This window comes from Phaethon aethereus, assembly GCF_964289735.1.
Source record: "Phaethon aethereus genome assembly, chromosome: 1".
Classification (NCBI taxonomy): Eukaryota; Metazoa; Chordata; class Aves; order Phaethontiformes; family Phaethontidae; genus Phaethon; species Phaethon aethereus.
This window is the reverse complement of record NC_138575.1, coordinates 195,607,391-195,624,216: the sequence shown is the minus strand read 5'-3', so window position 1 is coordinate 195,624,216 and position 16,826 is coordinate 195,607,391. Positions and strand designations below refer to the sequence as shown.

Below are 16,826 nucleotides of genomic sequence, written 5' to 3'. Positions count from 1 at the left end.
CCCATTGCTTTTCAACAGATACAATTAATTAAATCAGCATGTGAAGCCTTTTGGGTTGAACCAGTAACATTTTGTCAGTGGGTTACAGCAGTAACATAGCTACTACCTTAATTCTGGATGCTTAGGTATGTTGTAGACTCCTCTGTACATGGTAACTAGTGGGAACCTACAGCTACTAACAGCTCTGGTCCAGCAAAGTGACTGACAAGTCCCATGCTGCCTTGGTACTGATAGTGTCTTCACTGCACAAGGCTATGATATCACAGCTAATCCACAGCTAAATTCCACAGTGCATTCTTTCACCTTGCTTCAAAATCAAAGTTGTTTGTAGTTTTTGCAACTGACATAATGCCCACGGCAAACTAAGAAAAAAAAAATCTTTGACAATGTGAACATTTTATTCCAGTTGTGAAATGTTTGGAAAAAGAAACTTAACCAAAAAAAAGTTTTGTAAAAAAAGAGGAAGATACCCCTGGTTTTGCCCTCAAAGATAAACTCTTTCTTAGCATACTTAGCATTTTGACAGACACAGAGCAGTTGTATTCCACTTCAGTGCGCTGTACAAACACAACAAGGACTGTAGCCAGGCTCTTCCACCCCACGACTCTACACACAAAGAATCAGTGGGGAGAAGGCTATCGGATAACGGCTACGCCAGATTCTCCCCAGCCATGCTCAGAAATCAGTTTCCTTATTTCCTTACCCTCTGTTTCCGTAGGCTTCCTGGGCTGGTGGGAGATGGGCTTGGAGACTTCCCAGAGCGGGGAGTAGAAAGCTGGCTACCAGGGGTTCCATTCACTAAAAGGACAATAAATTGAAAAAATAAATACAAGGCATTATTAAAAGCAAAGAAATAGCTAAATCAACATTTTTTTTATTATTTGTTGAACAGATTCATTTGCTTTTGCTCAATGTTTTAAACATTAAATAAGGTAATCCACAAAAGAACTATTTCCTCAGAGTTTTGTCTCATTAAGACAATTTTTATACAGAGTGCAAGTCAATAATCGACAAACCTGAAAAGACTGTTTAGTCAACGGCAGAGAACATGATCATGTTTTCTTAAACTGTATTTGTTCCTGTGCTTGAAAGTTATGGGGAGCAAGGTGCTTTGTTAACCGTAATAGACACTTGCTATATGTAAACCTTTTCATTCCATTTAGTTATGGCTTGAAGTGCTACCCACTATAAAAATAAAAAGCAGGATTGCTTGCAAGAACAAATCAGCTGCTTGCTGTTTGTCACTTATTCATTTGAAGAAATTTTTGCAATACCATCTGACTCAAGCATCACCTCAGACTTAACCCAAAAGAGTTTTCTAGAGGCAAATAAATTGGACATAACACCTCAAGTCTGACTTACAGCAAAGCATCACTTTCTCAAATAAGTAAGTTCCTTCGTATATGTCAGTGCCTATCATTTTAGAAGCACCTTTTGCATGCATGTGACATTATCCATTAAATTAACAAAACAATACCAGCAGAGGACAGAATTCTACTACACAGTAATCACAAGAGAGGCTATCAATAATGTTCACACTGAAGCACTGACAGAAACACTACAAAGTGTGTATCACATATATATGTAAATATTCTTAAACAAGCAACTGTTAATTCACATTTGTCAGCACCAGGAAAAAAAGAATCAACAACCTGATTCCCAGATTCTGAATCTTAGGAGAATATTTACATACTAGGATATCAATAAGGCATTTGACTTACCTTCTATGAGTTCTAACATGGACAAAATCTTACTGTTTAACCTGATAATAGCAAGCAGCAAAATTCCTGCTCTTTGCTAAACCAAGCTGTAGCCAAACTGAGAAGCAATGGGATTAGTTAAGGATAGCTGGGGCTGCTCACAGAGTGAGCTGAATGTGATGCAGGATTCATAAGCAGAAGCCTTTTCTGCGTAAGGCTGACGTCTTCAGAGCAGCAGTGGGAGGTGCAGGTGCTGTCTTAGGGCTACATCAAAGGTGTCAATTAAGCATAATGCTGCTGCTTCACAACGCTGAGCCACCGCAACCCCCACTCGCTTTCCATGGAGCCCCGAAAGCCTAAGCAATTTTATATGCTGTGCACTGAATCATAATGAGGTGCCTTTGGGGGCAATATACCAAATGACTCATCTGAAAATCAAAATGACAATAACTCTTGTAAAGCCTTGGCTGACTGGAAATGTAGCAAATGCTAATTCCTTTGGATAATACAGTAGGCATTTTTAATAGATTTTTCTTACTTTTTACATAATACATTGTTCTCACAGGCTAATACTGGGCTCACATAAGGAAGAAGCACGTATCCCTACCACACCACTCACATCAATAAAACAGATCATACTGCATGATAAATAATGGTCACTTAATAGTGCTTAGGTGTTATGAGTGATCAGATCTCAACATCACTCTGTGCAGTGCATTGCTTAAGGTAAAGGTGCAATATAGTTGTATAACCATAGGAACAACAAGAGATACTAATTGCATTTAAATAGGCTGCTTTTCTAGAAAACCATTCCACTCATCTAGGCTTCAAATACTCTTTGTACAGAGGACAGCGGTTTGCACATATCAGCACTGATTCAACTGTTGTACTAAGTATATTGGGGAGAGCACATGCATATGGACACATTCACTTAAGTTCATGCAGTATTCAGCAAAAACACCCCATAGGTCTGGCCAATAATTACTAAAATAAAATTTATTATCAATACTTATGAAAAAAATTAGGGGAAGGGCAACATGAGGACATTAAAAATGAGCTTTTTGGAATATCAAATTTCTAATATTTTAAAGGGCTTCTTATAAAAAAATATCATGTTAATTAGAAACTAATACTAAATTAATACTATTCTCATGGAGCTAGTCCTAAAGATTGCTCAGTAACAAGACTAGTGCTCTGCCTTCTCTTTAAACCAAGCAGATATTCTTAGGTCTTATTATTATGAGAAAATTTAAGAGAACAGATACACTTTAATAAACCTTGTAGCACTAGGCACTGGTTCCTGTTCCTTATAAATTGACTCCATCCCCATAACTTTCAACAATAGTTTTTCTTAGAATTACTGTTGTAATTATTCTCTCCAGAAGACGACTTGAGGTTACCTAGTGTAACCAAATACATGCAATGGTGTATTTGAGTCTTGATGTATTTTCCACATGTACCATGTTGATGCGTATCTATTTAAGATGAAAAAACAAAGTATTATAAACCCTAAAAATTACTCGCCACCACCAGAGTATCCAGGACGTTTAAGATAAGCTTTCCCCAACACCACTTTTTAAAAAAGAAAATTATGATAGTTGTGTTGTGTTGGCCATCTGTAACATGTGAAATCAAGAGCCCAATTAACAGATTAAGGCCCTCAGGAGATTTAAGTGGAGTTTGCTCACCTCCTTACCCATATCCAAAACACAAAGGTGCTAAGTACCTAAAACGCATAGCAGGATTTTTGTGAGCATACAAGGAGTCCCCATGGAGAGCTGTTTAGGAAACTCTAGACATGACAGTTAACATTGTGGATGAGATTCCCTTTACCAATCTTTAGGTACCTACTGTGTAGGCTTCTACATCTGAAGTAGTTTTCTAGACCTTATTTTAACCAAGTTGCTGTCGTCACATGAGTTGTATCATCCCCCAGCAACGACCTAAAACAGACCTGATGAACAATGTACTAGGAGCATCCACTGCAATGAGGACTTCTAAAGTTAGGCAAGATGAATCCAAACCCACACACCTAGAGGTTTAGGATATGCTGGAGATGAAATAAAATCATCAAAATTCTCCCCACCTACCAATTTTGGTGGATTTTATTCCAAGCACAGAACTCCAGTAAATAAACTCTGATGACTGAAGGCCAGACAAAGTCTACATTAGAGTAAACTTGAACAGGGACTTGGGTGATGTGGGTTCTGTTCCCAGCTCTCTAAATGCACCTGCACAACACCAGAAAAGTCATGTCATCTCTACCATTTGTCTACTTAGACTTTGAGTTCTGGCAAAATGAACTCTGTGTACATCATGTTGTCTGTCTTTAGGATGCTCTGCATACCTGGAGATATACATTACTATTTCTACTGATATTTTTAATGTAGTGCTTAAGACAGACATCACAATAGGGAAGAAATGGTAATTCCTAATAATTCCGCAGTCTACTCCAAGGGCCCTCCTTTTTTCTCTTTTTGTTTATGGCTTGCTGGCCATTCCACCTCCGACTCTAGTTCCTTGTGAGTCATTATACTGAATTTGCAAATATATGAGCTGCTGTGTGGCAGGAAGAGACTGGACTGATTCTGACTGTCTTCCTGAATTCCATTTACAATCACCACACCATATTACATATGCAGCTCATGACCAGATAACATGGCAACATATATGTAAATAATATCTATAATATTTAATAATAATGCATTCCTGGTAAGTACAGGAATATAGTCTAAACCGCCCTAAAATCCATTTCTAGGTGGAATGCATTGTGGTTGGAAACTGCATTCCTGTCCAGTATCTGCACTGCATTTCTCACTGACTGATACAGCACATGTTCCTACAGGGAACCCTGATGTAGATAAAGACATATGAAATTGGTAAATCACTGTTGAGATTAATCATGTTATTGAGTGAGGCAAGAGGTTTCTTGTCACTTTTTATTCATGAAATGGCAGAGGTCAGAGACTTCAGCTTAACACACAGCACCCTCCCATCATCTCATGAAAAAGATTTATCCATTCAAAATTTCACAGGTGAAATATGTATTAAAAAGCTAAAACAATACCAAAATTATTGTGGCTGCTCTGAGAAGATACATGCAACTTCTTAGCTGTGAACTCCTTTCCTTAGCTGTGAACTCCTTTCCTTAGCTGTGAACTCCTTTCCATCTCTTGCTGAGGATGCCTAGCATGGCAAGAACTTGTCTTTGTATTTGTTTTTTCCAGCACCCGGCACACACATGAAGGTAGAAAACCCCACAAAATAGAACTCTAAAGCTGGATATCATCATCTACTGAGATAAATGCAAAATAGGTTTTCATATAAGGATGTTTATAAACACGTGAAAATGCTGTAAATAAAAAGTACTTTGATGGCATTGCAATAAATGTGTTTTGATAGGGCATCTTTTTATTAAGCAACAAAAAGAAAAAGTGAGAAAAGCTGAATTTAAAGTATCAAGTGCCAGCCTGAGAAGCAGCTAGTGCCACTGTACTGTATTAAAATCATACTCTTCTACAAAACTGCCTGTTGATGTGTTAGAATCTGGTACTCCATAAAAAATGTCGAGATGACTCCGTGTGTTTACAAAAGTGGTCTTTCAAACACAAAAGTATGTCTGAAGAGGAAAGAGAAGACTAAGGGAAAGGAATGGTGCAGGCATTTTCATAGCTACAACTTATTCATGACTAGAACAACCAAAACTAAAAAACGATTTACAGAAGACACAACATGTGTAGTTCGTATTCAGCAACTGTTAGCTGGAAAATGGTGATGTGAGATCAGTACTTGACCTTGTTTCAATTACCACTGTAGTTTGTCACTGTCCTTACCAAAACAACATTTTTGTCTCAAGAAGATTGTGTAGTTACAAAGTAGCTAGGGAACAAACCATACCTTGCCTTTTCATTCCTTCTGCTTTTGTATTCTACTTGTATACATCTTGTTATCTTTGCCTCCGTTGCAAAGGAAAGAGCTTGTCCAGAGCACCACATTAAGCAAGCACGCTCACTATCACTCCTCAATAAAGACAAGGCTTTGTTGATTCTACCTTAGCACGCAACTGGTTTACAAAAATCCCAAATAACCAGTACTGCATTCATTTTAACTGGTGCTAAGCTGTCCTTTTTACATTTAATCTTTGCTAGAGTTTATGTCAAGAAGTTATGCAGATGCAAAAAGAACATCTTTCTGCTACTGAAGACAAGGCTTAACAGACCCATACAGAGCTTTCACCTCATCAACAGATCAACAGATTAGAAATGTCACCAGAAGGGATCACTCACAGGTCAGGTTTACATTCCCATCCCAGCAGCCACTGACACCTGAGTCCCTGTAAGTCATCAGTACCTGTGGTAGCTGCAACCTGTAACCCAAGCAGTGCAGAGCTCAGCAGGGACTGTAAACCCCACATGGGTTCAGCCCACGCTGATCTCCATGGAGTGCCCACTATGATGGCACTTCTACCTCAACCTGAAGTCAGCTGTGTTGCACTATCAAGCAGAGAAGCACTGCAGACACGTTGATATTGCAGACATGCCTGAGATATCAGAAGACAGGAGCCTTTCTTGAAAATACAATTCCCTAGAATCCACAAGTTTGGGGTTTTTTTGTAGCCTTAGAAGGTGGGTAAGTGCCTCTTGTTTTCCCTCTGCAATTCATCAGAGTACAGCTGATATCTATGATCTTGGTTGCTAATTTCATGTCATGCCTATCTAGAGAGCATCTACATGTACGTTAGATTTAATGAAAACCTCTCTTTTGAACTGATTTGCCTAATTAGAAAGACTGGGATTCTCAAATCAGCCTATGCGAATGGCGTACCAACTCTGAGGAAGTTTGTTCATTCAGCATTTAACTTTTTAATTCTTTAAGAGGGTTAAACTATTCAGTCTAACCAAATCTGTTTCTCTTACTAACTCTTGATTTTTACTACAAGCTATAAGATTATAAAACTTAATTTTCTCATGATAAGTATAAAATACAAACACTATAAATAAAAAATTAAAAGGAAGTAGGATCAAAGTAAAAATCTGGAAATCCCTGAGTCTGTAGGATGACTCCATCACTCCCATGGGTTTGTACTCTTGGCTTCAGGAAAGTATCGCTTCAGCATATTTATTACAAAATATGTCAGCTGAGTACCTATAACAGTGTGAATAAAAACATGTGACTTTGCCAAAGAATACAGTACGTCATGTTCCTTCCTTTGGGATCCAAAAGACCTTCCTGAGTCAGGTGGTTGAAGGAGGGTTGTTTCTGGATAATGGCCTAGGGATGAACTATCAACCTAAATGAAAACATATCTTCTTGCAGAGGAAGAGATCTACCTCTTTTTTTCCTAACTAGCTGAGAAAAGCACAAGCATCTGCTCTAGAGAAGCCTTCAGTAAGATCCAATTTCCATATCCTAAACACTTTTTTCTTTAGGGAAAATCTACAGTTTTGATCAGGCTTTAGTCTGACATGTAGCTTCACAATTTCTTTGCCCAGGCGCAATTTAAAAAAAACCAACCACACAGCCCTTGGTAATACGACCTACTCTATCTGTTCTTCACATACATTCCCTTTGTCATTCGGAATAGATACATATCAACCCAGTTACTCTTGAAATAGACACTTGTTACAGTAAATAACTAAAACTCTTAAATAACTCTTCTTAACATCAAACCTGAATTGCTGTTACAAATAAAGTTTCAAGCATTTGAAATATTTTGGGTGATAGTTTGAGAAGAATAGGAAATAGCTCAGAGGGGAGGAGAAATGAGAAAGAAATAATTTTGAAGGAGGTGCTTAAACGGAAGAAGAAGAAAGTAGTTACTTTTGTTGAGAGCAGGTCCTGAAAATTAGAGTTGGGATTTCAGAGGCTGAAACAGAGTTCACGTGAATGCAGTCTCTCTCCTTAATTTAATGGACCAAGGGTACAATAATTCCGGCCATCTCATGCTGCTCTTGATTTGATTAAAAATAATGATCATGAAGAAGTAAGCACTGCTTTCTTCAAATTTGTTACCTCTTCACTTGCGCTGAGGCTGCCACCAATGGTGTTAATCAGAAGCTGGACAGAAGCCGACAGCTATTGAACAGCCGCCAAACATTCATAATTTTCAGTCACCAGCAACAAGCTGATAAACGGTCTCACCGAAATTCAATGTCTCTTTTATGAAGCCCTTTCCCAAATGATGCCAACAAAAAACATCAAAGCGTTTTACAGGCTTTAAGAAGACATCAGGAAAATTAAATAGAGGAAGGATTATCTATTGCACTTCGAATCAGACTTCAGCCCTCTGCCTGCTGAGAGGTCACGCTACATTTCTCTGCTTCTCTTCTTTGCCTTGTTCCTTGCTTCTCTATTTAGACTGAAAGCATTTTGAAGCAGGCAATACCTCAAATGCATTTGTAAAAAACCAGAAAGCAATGCTCCTGCAGCGAGATTTCTGTCTTGCAGTACCGTTTTGAAACAGTCAGATGTAAATAAAAAACTGAACAAAACATATAATAACGGAGAAGTCAGCCCTTGCCACAGATCTTCCTAGCTTGCGTGTACTCTTTTAAGAAAAAGATATTCTGTGCTTTTATATAAAAATAGGATGCATCTGCTCTCAGGAGCCAGGGAGGCTACCACGAAAATATAAGCACGTTAAGTATATGCTCTGTTAAGAAAAGAAAAAGGAAAAAGTAAGGATGGAGGAAAGGTGACCACCACCTATGGACAGGCATACTTATTTAAATAAGTCAAGAAATAGTGCAAAAGCAGATGCAGCTTTTTTGCTGCTGTATAGGTCAAGAAAGGGTGAGGAGTGTGTGTCTCCCATTCCCTTACAGACGGACACATATTTGCTTGTCTTCAGTTAACCAGAGTACAGGTTTCGACCTGTGTGGCACTGAGCACTAGTGTAGCCTCTGGTATCACTAAGGGTCTTTCTCTGCAACCCTGCAGCCTGCTTTCCACTCGCAGCTCCACCCTTTACTCCATGCTGCTGTGGCAGTGTGTCCCCGAGCCCGTGGGATGGTATTTTTTATCCTGTTGTTTCCATGCTGTTACTCCCATGGCCATGTCCCTACAGAGCCCGACAGTGTTTTTATGGCAGGTTCTGTATGGGGCTTTCAGGCTCGCCAAGGATGCTGCCTTTACAGGCAATGGAGGGAGAAAGACACCTCCCAAGGGTAAAAGTTATCTAAGACCCTTGGAATTGTTACTAAGAGCCCTTTGCCCCCAGTAGCAGACAAGACGATGAGGGAAATGTTTCTCTGGAGCAGTGGCTGAGGGCTCACCAAGGAGAGAGAGAGGACTCAGGGTCCTTTGCCTGCTTCTGCACAGAGTCAGGGACCACCACGACAAGGTGAGACTGAAACAGAAAGCTCTGTGCATTAGGGGCGAGGGCCTTCAAGTAGCTTTTTCTCTAAAAATTGTTGGTTAACATTATTGAATCTAAACTTCAAAGCACTGGTTTTGGTAAAATGGTATTGCTCTAAACTTAGAGATGCGAAAATGAGACACAGACATTAAAGAAAAGCAGCAGAGTGCCCCAGCCCCTTAAATAACCCCTTTGATTTCTGTAAGCAACTTCAGAAGCTATTGAGATGAATTTGGGAAAATTCATCACCCAATACCACTCTCTGCTGAGAAGAAAGGACTCATGAACTTAATTGCATTTATAAACATTTGGTTCAAGCCAAAGTTTGGCTTAATTCACTTACCACTTGAAATTCTGTATCAAAAAAGGGAAACAGTTCTTAAGGATGGTATTTAAGTGCTAAAACCAAAGCAGACTGTCTACCTTCATGAAGTTTAAAAACCATTAATCCTGATCAGCTATCCCGTGCTGGATGAGAAGAAAAAGAATTAAAGACTACACCATGCTATAGACGCACACAGGAGAGAATTAAAGGTAACTCAAGGATATCCATTCATTTTAGGATTTTATCAGTTTTAATATCTAGCTTTGAGATTTTCACATCTTTTTAACATAGTCTTCCCCATAACTTCCCTTTTTTGGCCCATGTAGTTAGCCATGTGTATTATCTTGATACGGGCTTGAATTGATGACTGAGGCAGGCATCTGATCCTTTTGCATAGAAAGAATGTGCAGACTTTTCAAAATGCAGCAAGAATCGAACAAGAGGAATCGGATTCTTTCTAATTAGCAACACGTTCTTCTCCATACAGGTCGCTTAGCTTTTTCTCAAGGGTATACTATCAATAATGCTTTCTGCCTGCCCCTTATCCCTATTTTTCTCAACTTTCTTTTATGATACAACTCTTCAAAAAATCACAGAATCACAGAATCACTAGGTTGGAAAGTACCTTCAAGATCAAGTCCAATCATTAATCCAGTGCCACCATGTTCCCTAAACCATGTCCTGAGGTGCCACATCCACACGTTTTTTGAACACTTAATGATACACCTTCCTTTTTGGAATATATGTATATTACCTTTGATCTGAGAAAAGAATCTACTCTTTACCTTCAGCATTTTTTATGTTTATCCCTAATGAAAGAAAAATCCCTAATAATAGTTTAAAGATGAACTGAAAACAGGTTAAAAGCATAGAATAAAAAAAATACATATATATACACTTAGCAGTAACAACATGATGACAAAAGCATAACTCATTTAGGAGATTCTCTAATACTGAGATGTTTAATCTAAACGACATGGAAAAAAAATCTGCTCATATGTGCACTAGCTGGTACTTTCTCTATTCTGCTACTGTTATGGGTACATAGTTCCAATAAATAGGCAGTACTTTTAGGACTACTGGATGGCAGAATAGTGAAATCTGTACATAGTGTCTGCATTTCATGGGAGAACTTTGTTTTTTGTCTAACAATATCTAAAAGTTAGTGTTTCTTCTTTTTTCCACTTTTTTTAATGCAGTGTCTAATATCAAATTGCATATTTTAAAAATCTGTTCATTGATTGTTTTTAGTTTTACGTGATCTAAAAACAATTCTTGAGGGCAACTGTCCACTTAATACAATATTGCTTCCTTTTGTGACAGCAATATTGATGTAAATGCTCATGTACATAAGGTTAGACATAGGCTTCCTGTAACATTCACACAATTTGACTTCACTATTTGCAGAAAGCAAACCCAAGCAGCACAGACAGCCAAATCAGATCCACTGACTCCACTAAAATTAATTTCTATAGAAACATTTTCAATTGTTTACTATTTTTAGGCTGTAACAAGTTAGAATAGAACAGAAGAGAACAGAATGGAATTTATGACAGGTTGGAAGGGACCTATAACAATCATCTAGTCCAACTGCCTGACCACTTCAGGGCTGACCAAAAGTTAAAGCATGTTATTAAGGGCATTTCCCAAATGCCTGTTAAACACAGGCTTGGGGCATTGACAGCCTCTCTAGGAAGCCCGTTTCAGTATTTCACTTTCTTCTTAAAGAAATGCTTCCTAATGTCAAGTCTGAACCTCATGTCCTGTGCCTGGATACCAGGGAGGAGAGATCAGCGCCTCCCTCTCCACTTCCCCTTTTCAGCAAGCTGTAGAGAGCCATGAGATTCCCCCTCAGCTTCCTTTTCTCCAAACTAAACAAGCCAAAAGTCCTTAGCCGCAACTCATAGGTCATGCCTTCCAGTCCTTCCACCAGCTTTGTTGCTCTCCTCTGGACACATTCTAGTACCTTAACATCCTTCTTAAATTGTGAGGCCCAGAACTGCACGCAGTACTCAAGGTGAGGCCACACCAATGCTAAATACATCGGGATAATCACCCCTTTTGATGGGCAGGTCATACTGTTTGATGCACCCCAGGATGTGGGTTGCCCTCTTGGCTGCCAGGGCACACTGCTGACTCATATTGAGCCTGCTGTCAACCAGCACCCCCATATCCCTTTCTGCAGGGCTGCTCTCCAGCCACTCCTCTGCCAATTTATACTTGTGTTTGTATACTTGTATACATTTGTTCTTGTTGAATTTAATGCCGTTAATAATCACTCAATGCTTCAATCTATCTAGATCCCTCTGCAAGGTGTCTTGTCCCTCAAGAGAGTCAACAGCACCTCCCATCTTGGTATCATCAGCAAACTTGTAATGTTGCATTCAAGACCTGTATCCAGATGATTGAAAAAAAACTGAACAGAACTGGTCCTAGAATTAAGCCCTGAGGAACACTGCTGGCGATCGGTCACCAGCCAGATCCCCATTGTCCTGGTTTCAGCCAGGGTGGAGTTAATTTTCTTCATAGAAGCTAGCGTGAGGCTATGTTTTGGATTTGGGATGAGAAAATGTTGATAAGGTGCTGATGTTTTGAGTTGTTGCTAAGTAGTCAAGGACGGTCCAGCTTCTCGTGCTGGCCTGCTAGCAAGGAGGCTGGGGGTGCACGGGAAGCTGGGAGGGGACACAGCTGCGACAGCTGACCCAGGCTGGCCAAGGAGATATTCCATACCATACAACGTCATGCTCAGTATATAAAGCTGGGACGAAGAAGGAGGAAGGTGTGGAGGGACGTTCGGAGTTATGGCGTCTGTCTTCCCAAGAAACCATTACGTGTGACAGAGCCCTGCTTCCCTGGAGATGGCTGAACACCTGCCTGCCCATGGGGAGTAGTGAATGAATTCTTTGTCTTGCTTTGCTTGTGTGCGCGGCTTTTGCTTTACTTATTAAACTGTCTTTATCTCAAACCATGAGTTTCCTCACTTTTACTCTTCCGATTCTCTCCCCCGTCCCACCGTGGGGGAGTGAGCGAGCGGCTGCGTGGTGTGTAGTTGCCGGCTGGGGCTAAACCACGACACTCATTCACTACAACCCTTTGAGCCCTGCCCTTCAGCCAGTTCACCCAGGCTCCTACTGGTTGACAGAATGCTCTGTCAGCATCCTCTACATTCCTGTAGGGCTTTGTCTGATGTCTTTCTCTAAGAAAGTGTCCAAATATTTTTGTCAAATAGGCAAGGATATGGACCATCTTTTGACAAACTAGTATGTGGCTATTTCCTGTAAATTTTTCTTTTACAGGTGATGTTTTGAAGATGAGTAAATCTGTTATTAGCACAGAACCATCCAAAATGGTTTGACTTTTTAATATTTCCACTACACTGTTTCTTTTCTTGTTATAAATGTAATGATATATTAATTATTATTGTTTGCATAATAAAAGCATTCTTTTTTTTTTCACAAGCTGTAAAATAATCTCCTGATCTTTTCCAGTGATTGAACATGTAATGTTATTTTGCTCAGACTCTTTAAAACTGAACTGCAGGAAATTAAGATTTACTCACCTACACTCCTCCTGCATGTTTAAGTAAAAACTGTGCTTCTTCTCTCAGGACCAAACCCAACAACGTATCACATAGTCAACATTGGAAAAATGCTAGTCCCATGGCAGAAACATTTGCTATGCACAGCAGGATAGTTATTCCACACAGAAATGAACAAATACAGTTCAGTGTCCATTACCTGTACTCCCAAATGAATATTCATTAGAAAAAAACAGAGACAGTCTGTAACATTGACACACCAAACAGGGCCTTCCTTGCTGAAGTTTACTTTAACTCTGTTCCACCTAGCTACAAAGCAAGCTACTTAATATATGTTTAAGAAAGAGCTACTCTGGGCTTGTTCCTCACAATTGATACATTACCTCTTTTCAGGCTTCTCTACTTAGGCTGTTCTTAGGATGTGTAGGAAGCACGTTGCCTCCCAGCCCTACTACCCATGTCTACACCTCTGTCTTTCATTGTGTCTCTTCCACTTTCCTCCTTCCCTGAGCAAGAATGCTTTTTCCCTCAGCTTAGTCTTCTTGTGAAAAATATGGTTCCAACTGGAGCCTCTCCTCTTTGAAACCAGCTAGAAGCACCTGGGTCATTCTGATCACCACTTCTCCATAAAGACCTCATGGTGCTGGATGCAGGTCCCAGTATAACGTTCACTTACTTGTTAGCAGAAGACTTACAGCAGAAAGAGTGAGGTGGCTTTCAGACAGCTCTAATGTTTGCCTCTTGCAAAATCCATACTCACAAGCAATGATGCAAATGCTGGATTGGGTCTACTCAGCTGGCCCACACCAAGTACTTTGCAGGAGGGAACTAGTCATAGACTATTTAGTGGGAGCAGCTGCAAAGGCAGCCAAAGCCAGGCCTTCAGACAGAACTTTTCCAAGCTTTTTGTTGTGTCTTCTCCAGCTTGTACACTGGCTTGTTAGGTCAACTCTGACTTCTTTGTTCCTCAGCTACCTTTGCACTTCACATCGGTAATTGCACTCTTTTTCCGCCTTTCCTCAATATCCTCGTTGTCTTTAACCTATCCTTTCCTCACTGTTACCTCTTAACTCCCTCGGAAACAAAATACAAAAAAAGACTGTGAAATCAACTTTTTGCAGACACAGATCCTACGATCTATAACTTGGACTACTTTCTGTCTTGTGCTTATTCAGTTACTAGTACAAAGAATACCTCTTTTTGCCAGTCTTCAGGTACTGGCAGCAAAATCATGTACGAAAAATAAAGTAAAATGAACTGTGGTTATGCCAGAGTATGACTTATAAAACACTGAAGAATTATTTTGTATTGGGAAGACACTTCATCTCAGATGCAACTGAGAAAACAAGTGAATTTTTACTATCAACTGTTCCATACATACAATGTTATTCCACAGAAACGTGGTATTTGAAGCACATTGCCAGTTGTATTGAAACAGATTGGTTGCTGTTGTTAAGAAAGATTTCTTGCTTGCTTTACCTGAGCTGGTAGAAGCAGGAGACTTGCTGCGTCGGGATGGGCCCGGGCTCTTGGTTGTGCTCCTACGTGAAGTTGAAGCTATTTTGGTATAGGAAGTGGATTTCACCACCCGGCATTCTAAAAGACAAAGAAATGGCATAAATTAGCAATTAAGATATTCCACAAGTTTCTATAGCAGAAAGAGCACTGAAAAGCACAAACATTTAGCCCACGCTTGTTTTCATTCATCTTGAAGAGTTTTATGGGAAAATATAAAATCTGTATAAATGTCTCCATTAAAATCCAAGTACAGTATGTACCACATCCCAGACAAAGAACTGCTGCAGTAATCCAGACTTTTAGATGCCATGGTTACTGCAGGTACTTAGGACAGCTTAATTTAACAGTGCTGAGACTACACATAAAATTTATTTGCTTTTGAAGATTTCAGCACAAGTAATGCAGTGTTTTTTTTGATAAATGATCCAAATGCAATGTAAGCATTTTTGTCAACCTAGGCAGTCTCCTCTAGAAGAACCGGAAGGCTGCATTTATACATCAAAATGTTAAGACTGTGCAAGATGACGCAGATGTCTGTCACTCATGAAAGGTTTGAAGAAAGTAAAGCAGGTTTGTTGCTCCTGCTTAATCCTCTGGTGATCAACAGCCCACATTGTATAGCACACGCAATTCATCACAGGTTGAGGGAAATGGCACTACTTGCTCATAAGAGACATCAGTAAAATCAATGAAGAGGCGAAATTACCCTCCCACTTGAGAACACTGCAAGATGTTCAGGTTAGAGTTTATATACACCCACACAGCACCATAGGCATCCTTGCATTACGCCTGCAAAATGGTTCTTGGCCTGAGGATGAAAACTTAGTGTGCTGGTGTCTTGCACTCATAATGGATACTAAATTAATCACCAGATATATTAGACAGTTGGGAAAAAAAAAGGATTTCCATTTCTTAGCCAATAAACAATTAGAAGTCTGCAGCAATGTTTATACTGTCTTCACCTGATGATGTCAGTATACTTCACTTGTTTAAAAATACATCAATAAACGTTTAGTTCTCTATCAGACCTGTTCCACATTTTCGCCCATGGTTAAGGTTCCTCAACATTGGTTAAGAGAAATAAACAAGATTTTTTTCTCTCTAGTCATAAAATACCATGTACAAGCCTGCACATTATTTAGTCTTCACAGATGATCAGTGGAGCCTGTAACATAGTTTAGACAGATTAGGAAACAAAGAAATAAAACTGAGCATAACTAATTAACTTAAACATATACACCAGAGAATGATGTCATGAAGTGTATTTCTCTTGGCTGCCCTAATTGTTTGTCTTTGTCAAGCTGTTGAAGGAAGCAAGAACTGATGCGTTACTGAGGAAACATCCAGCACAGCTGAGAGCAGAGGGGACCAGAGAAATACCCTGGTTTTCCCAAAGAAGCTTTTCTTCCCAAACTCTCCCACCTTCCTAATGCCCAATAGCAGCTAATTTCTTTCTGTTGACATTTTATGTGATTCATTGATGACTATTCTCATTTTATACTGAACGATGAGTGGAAACAGAGAAAAACATTTACTCTGTTGTAAGAGGAAATTATCAGCTGAAAACAGGAGGAATCAGATGAAAGCTTTCAATTAGATTTCACTAGGTAATTACAGCAGGAACCTTCCATCGATGTATTGGCATAAACTGCTGCTCTAGAAACCGTCTGTACATGTCAAATGCAAATAAGTTCTTTACCTTTTTTGCAAACAAAGATTTAAAATGTCCAAACCCCTAATAGCCAACGTGTTTGGTAATCTAAAACTAAGACGTAATCCCAGTGTGGGCCCCATTCACAGGAATCAGTTGGGAAGGGAACTGAATATTCTAATGGTCAATAAACAAAAAGACTAAAGTAGAATGACCCAGTCAAGCTAAACCAATTGTAGTAATTTGCTTAGCTGAAAAACTGACAAGTCCATGAAGAAAACAGTCCCCCAGCTACTTTCTGTAATATACTTTGCTATGTAAAAAGCTTTCCTCTTTCCAGCATGTAAAGAAAACAATTATCTGCATCCCTCTCATGCAATTCATGCTATGCCCTAACCTTAACTCTCACCTTACTACAAGTATTAATACTCATTCAAGTTCTCTGAATAACTTATAAACACCCAGAGTTAGAATGAGGTTAGATACAATTTTGCATTTGGATGTGTATTTCCCCTCATAGTATTAGAAAGGACCAGGCAGAAAGTGGTACAAAAGAAAAGAAGAGGCAACTAAATGCACATCCAGGTTATTTTTCTATCCTACTGATATAATGGTGTCTAGGACAATACTCAAGATAGCCCTTATATAATTTTCACCCAACATGTTCAGAAATTAGAAGAAAATAATTATTAAAAGGTTATTCTTCTTCACCTGAGGTCTGTCCCACATGGACAAGG

The 16,826-nt window shown here is 39.4% G+C and overlaps 1 protein-coding gene across 2 annotated transcripts in view; it reads right to left on the bottom strand.

Moving 5' to 3' along the window:
• The window catches only part of DCLK1 (doublecortin like kinase 1), a gene marked incomplete at its 3' end in the record, with an annotated part of 248,547 nt that overhangs the window by 61,774 nt on the left and 169,947 nt on the right, over positions 1 to 16,826 (bottom strand). For both annotated transcript variants that reach the window (XM_082013947.1, XM_082013948.1), the window contains exons 4-5: positions 14,400 to 14,516; positions 704 to 798 (exon numbers count right to left, since the gene is read on the bottom strand). In XM_082013947.1, the coding sequence (XP_081870073.1) occupies positions 704 to 798; positions 14,400 to 14,516 (212 nt within the window). The remainder of the gene's footprint in view (positions 1 to 703; positions 799 to 14,399; positions 14,517 to 16,826) is intronic.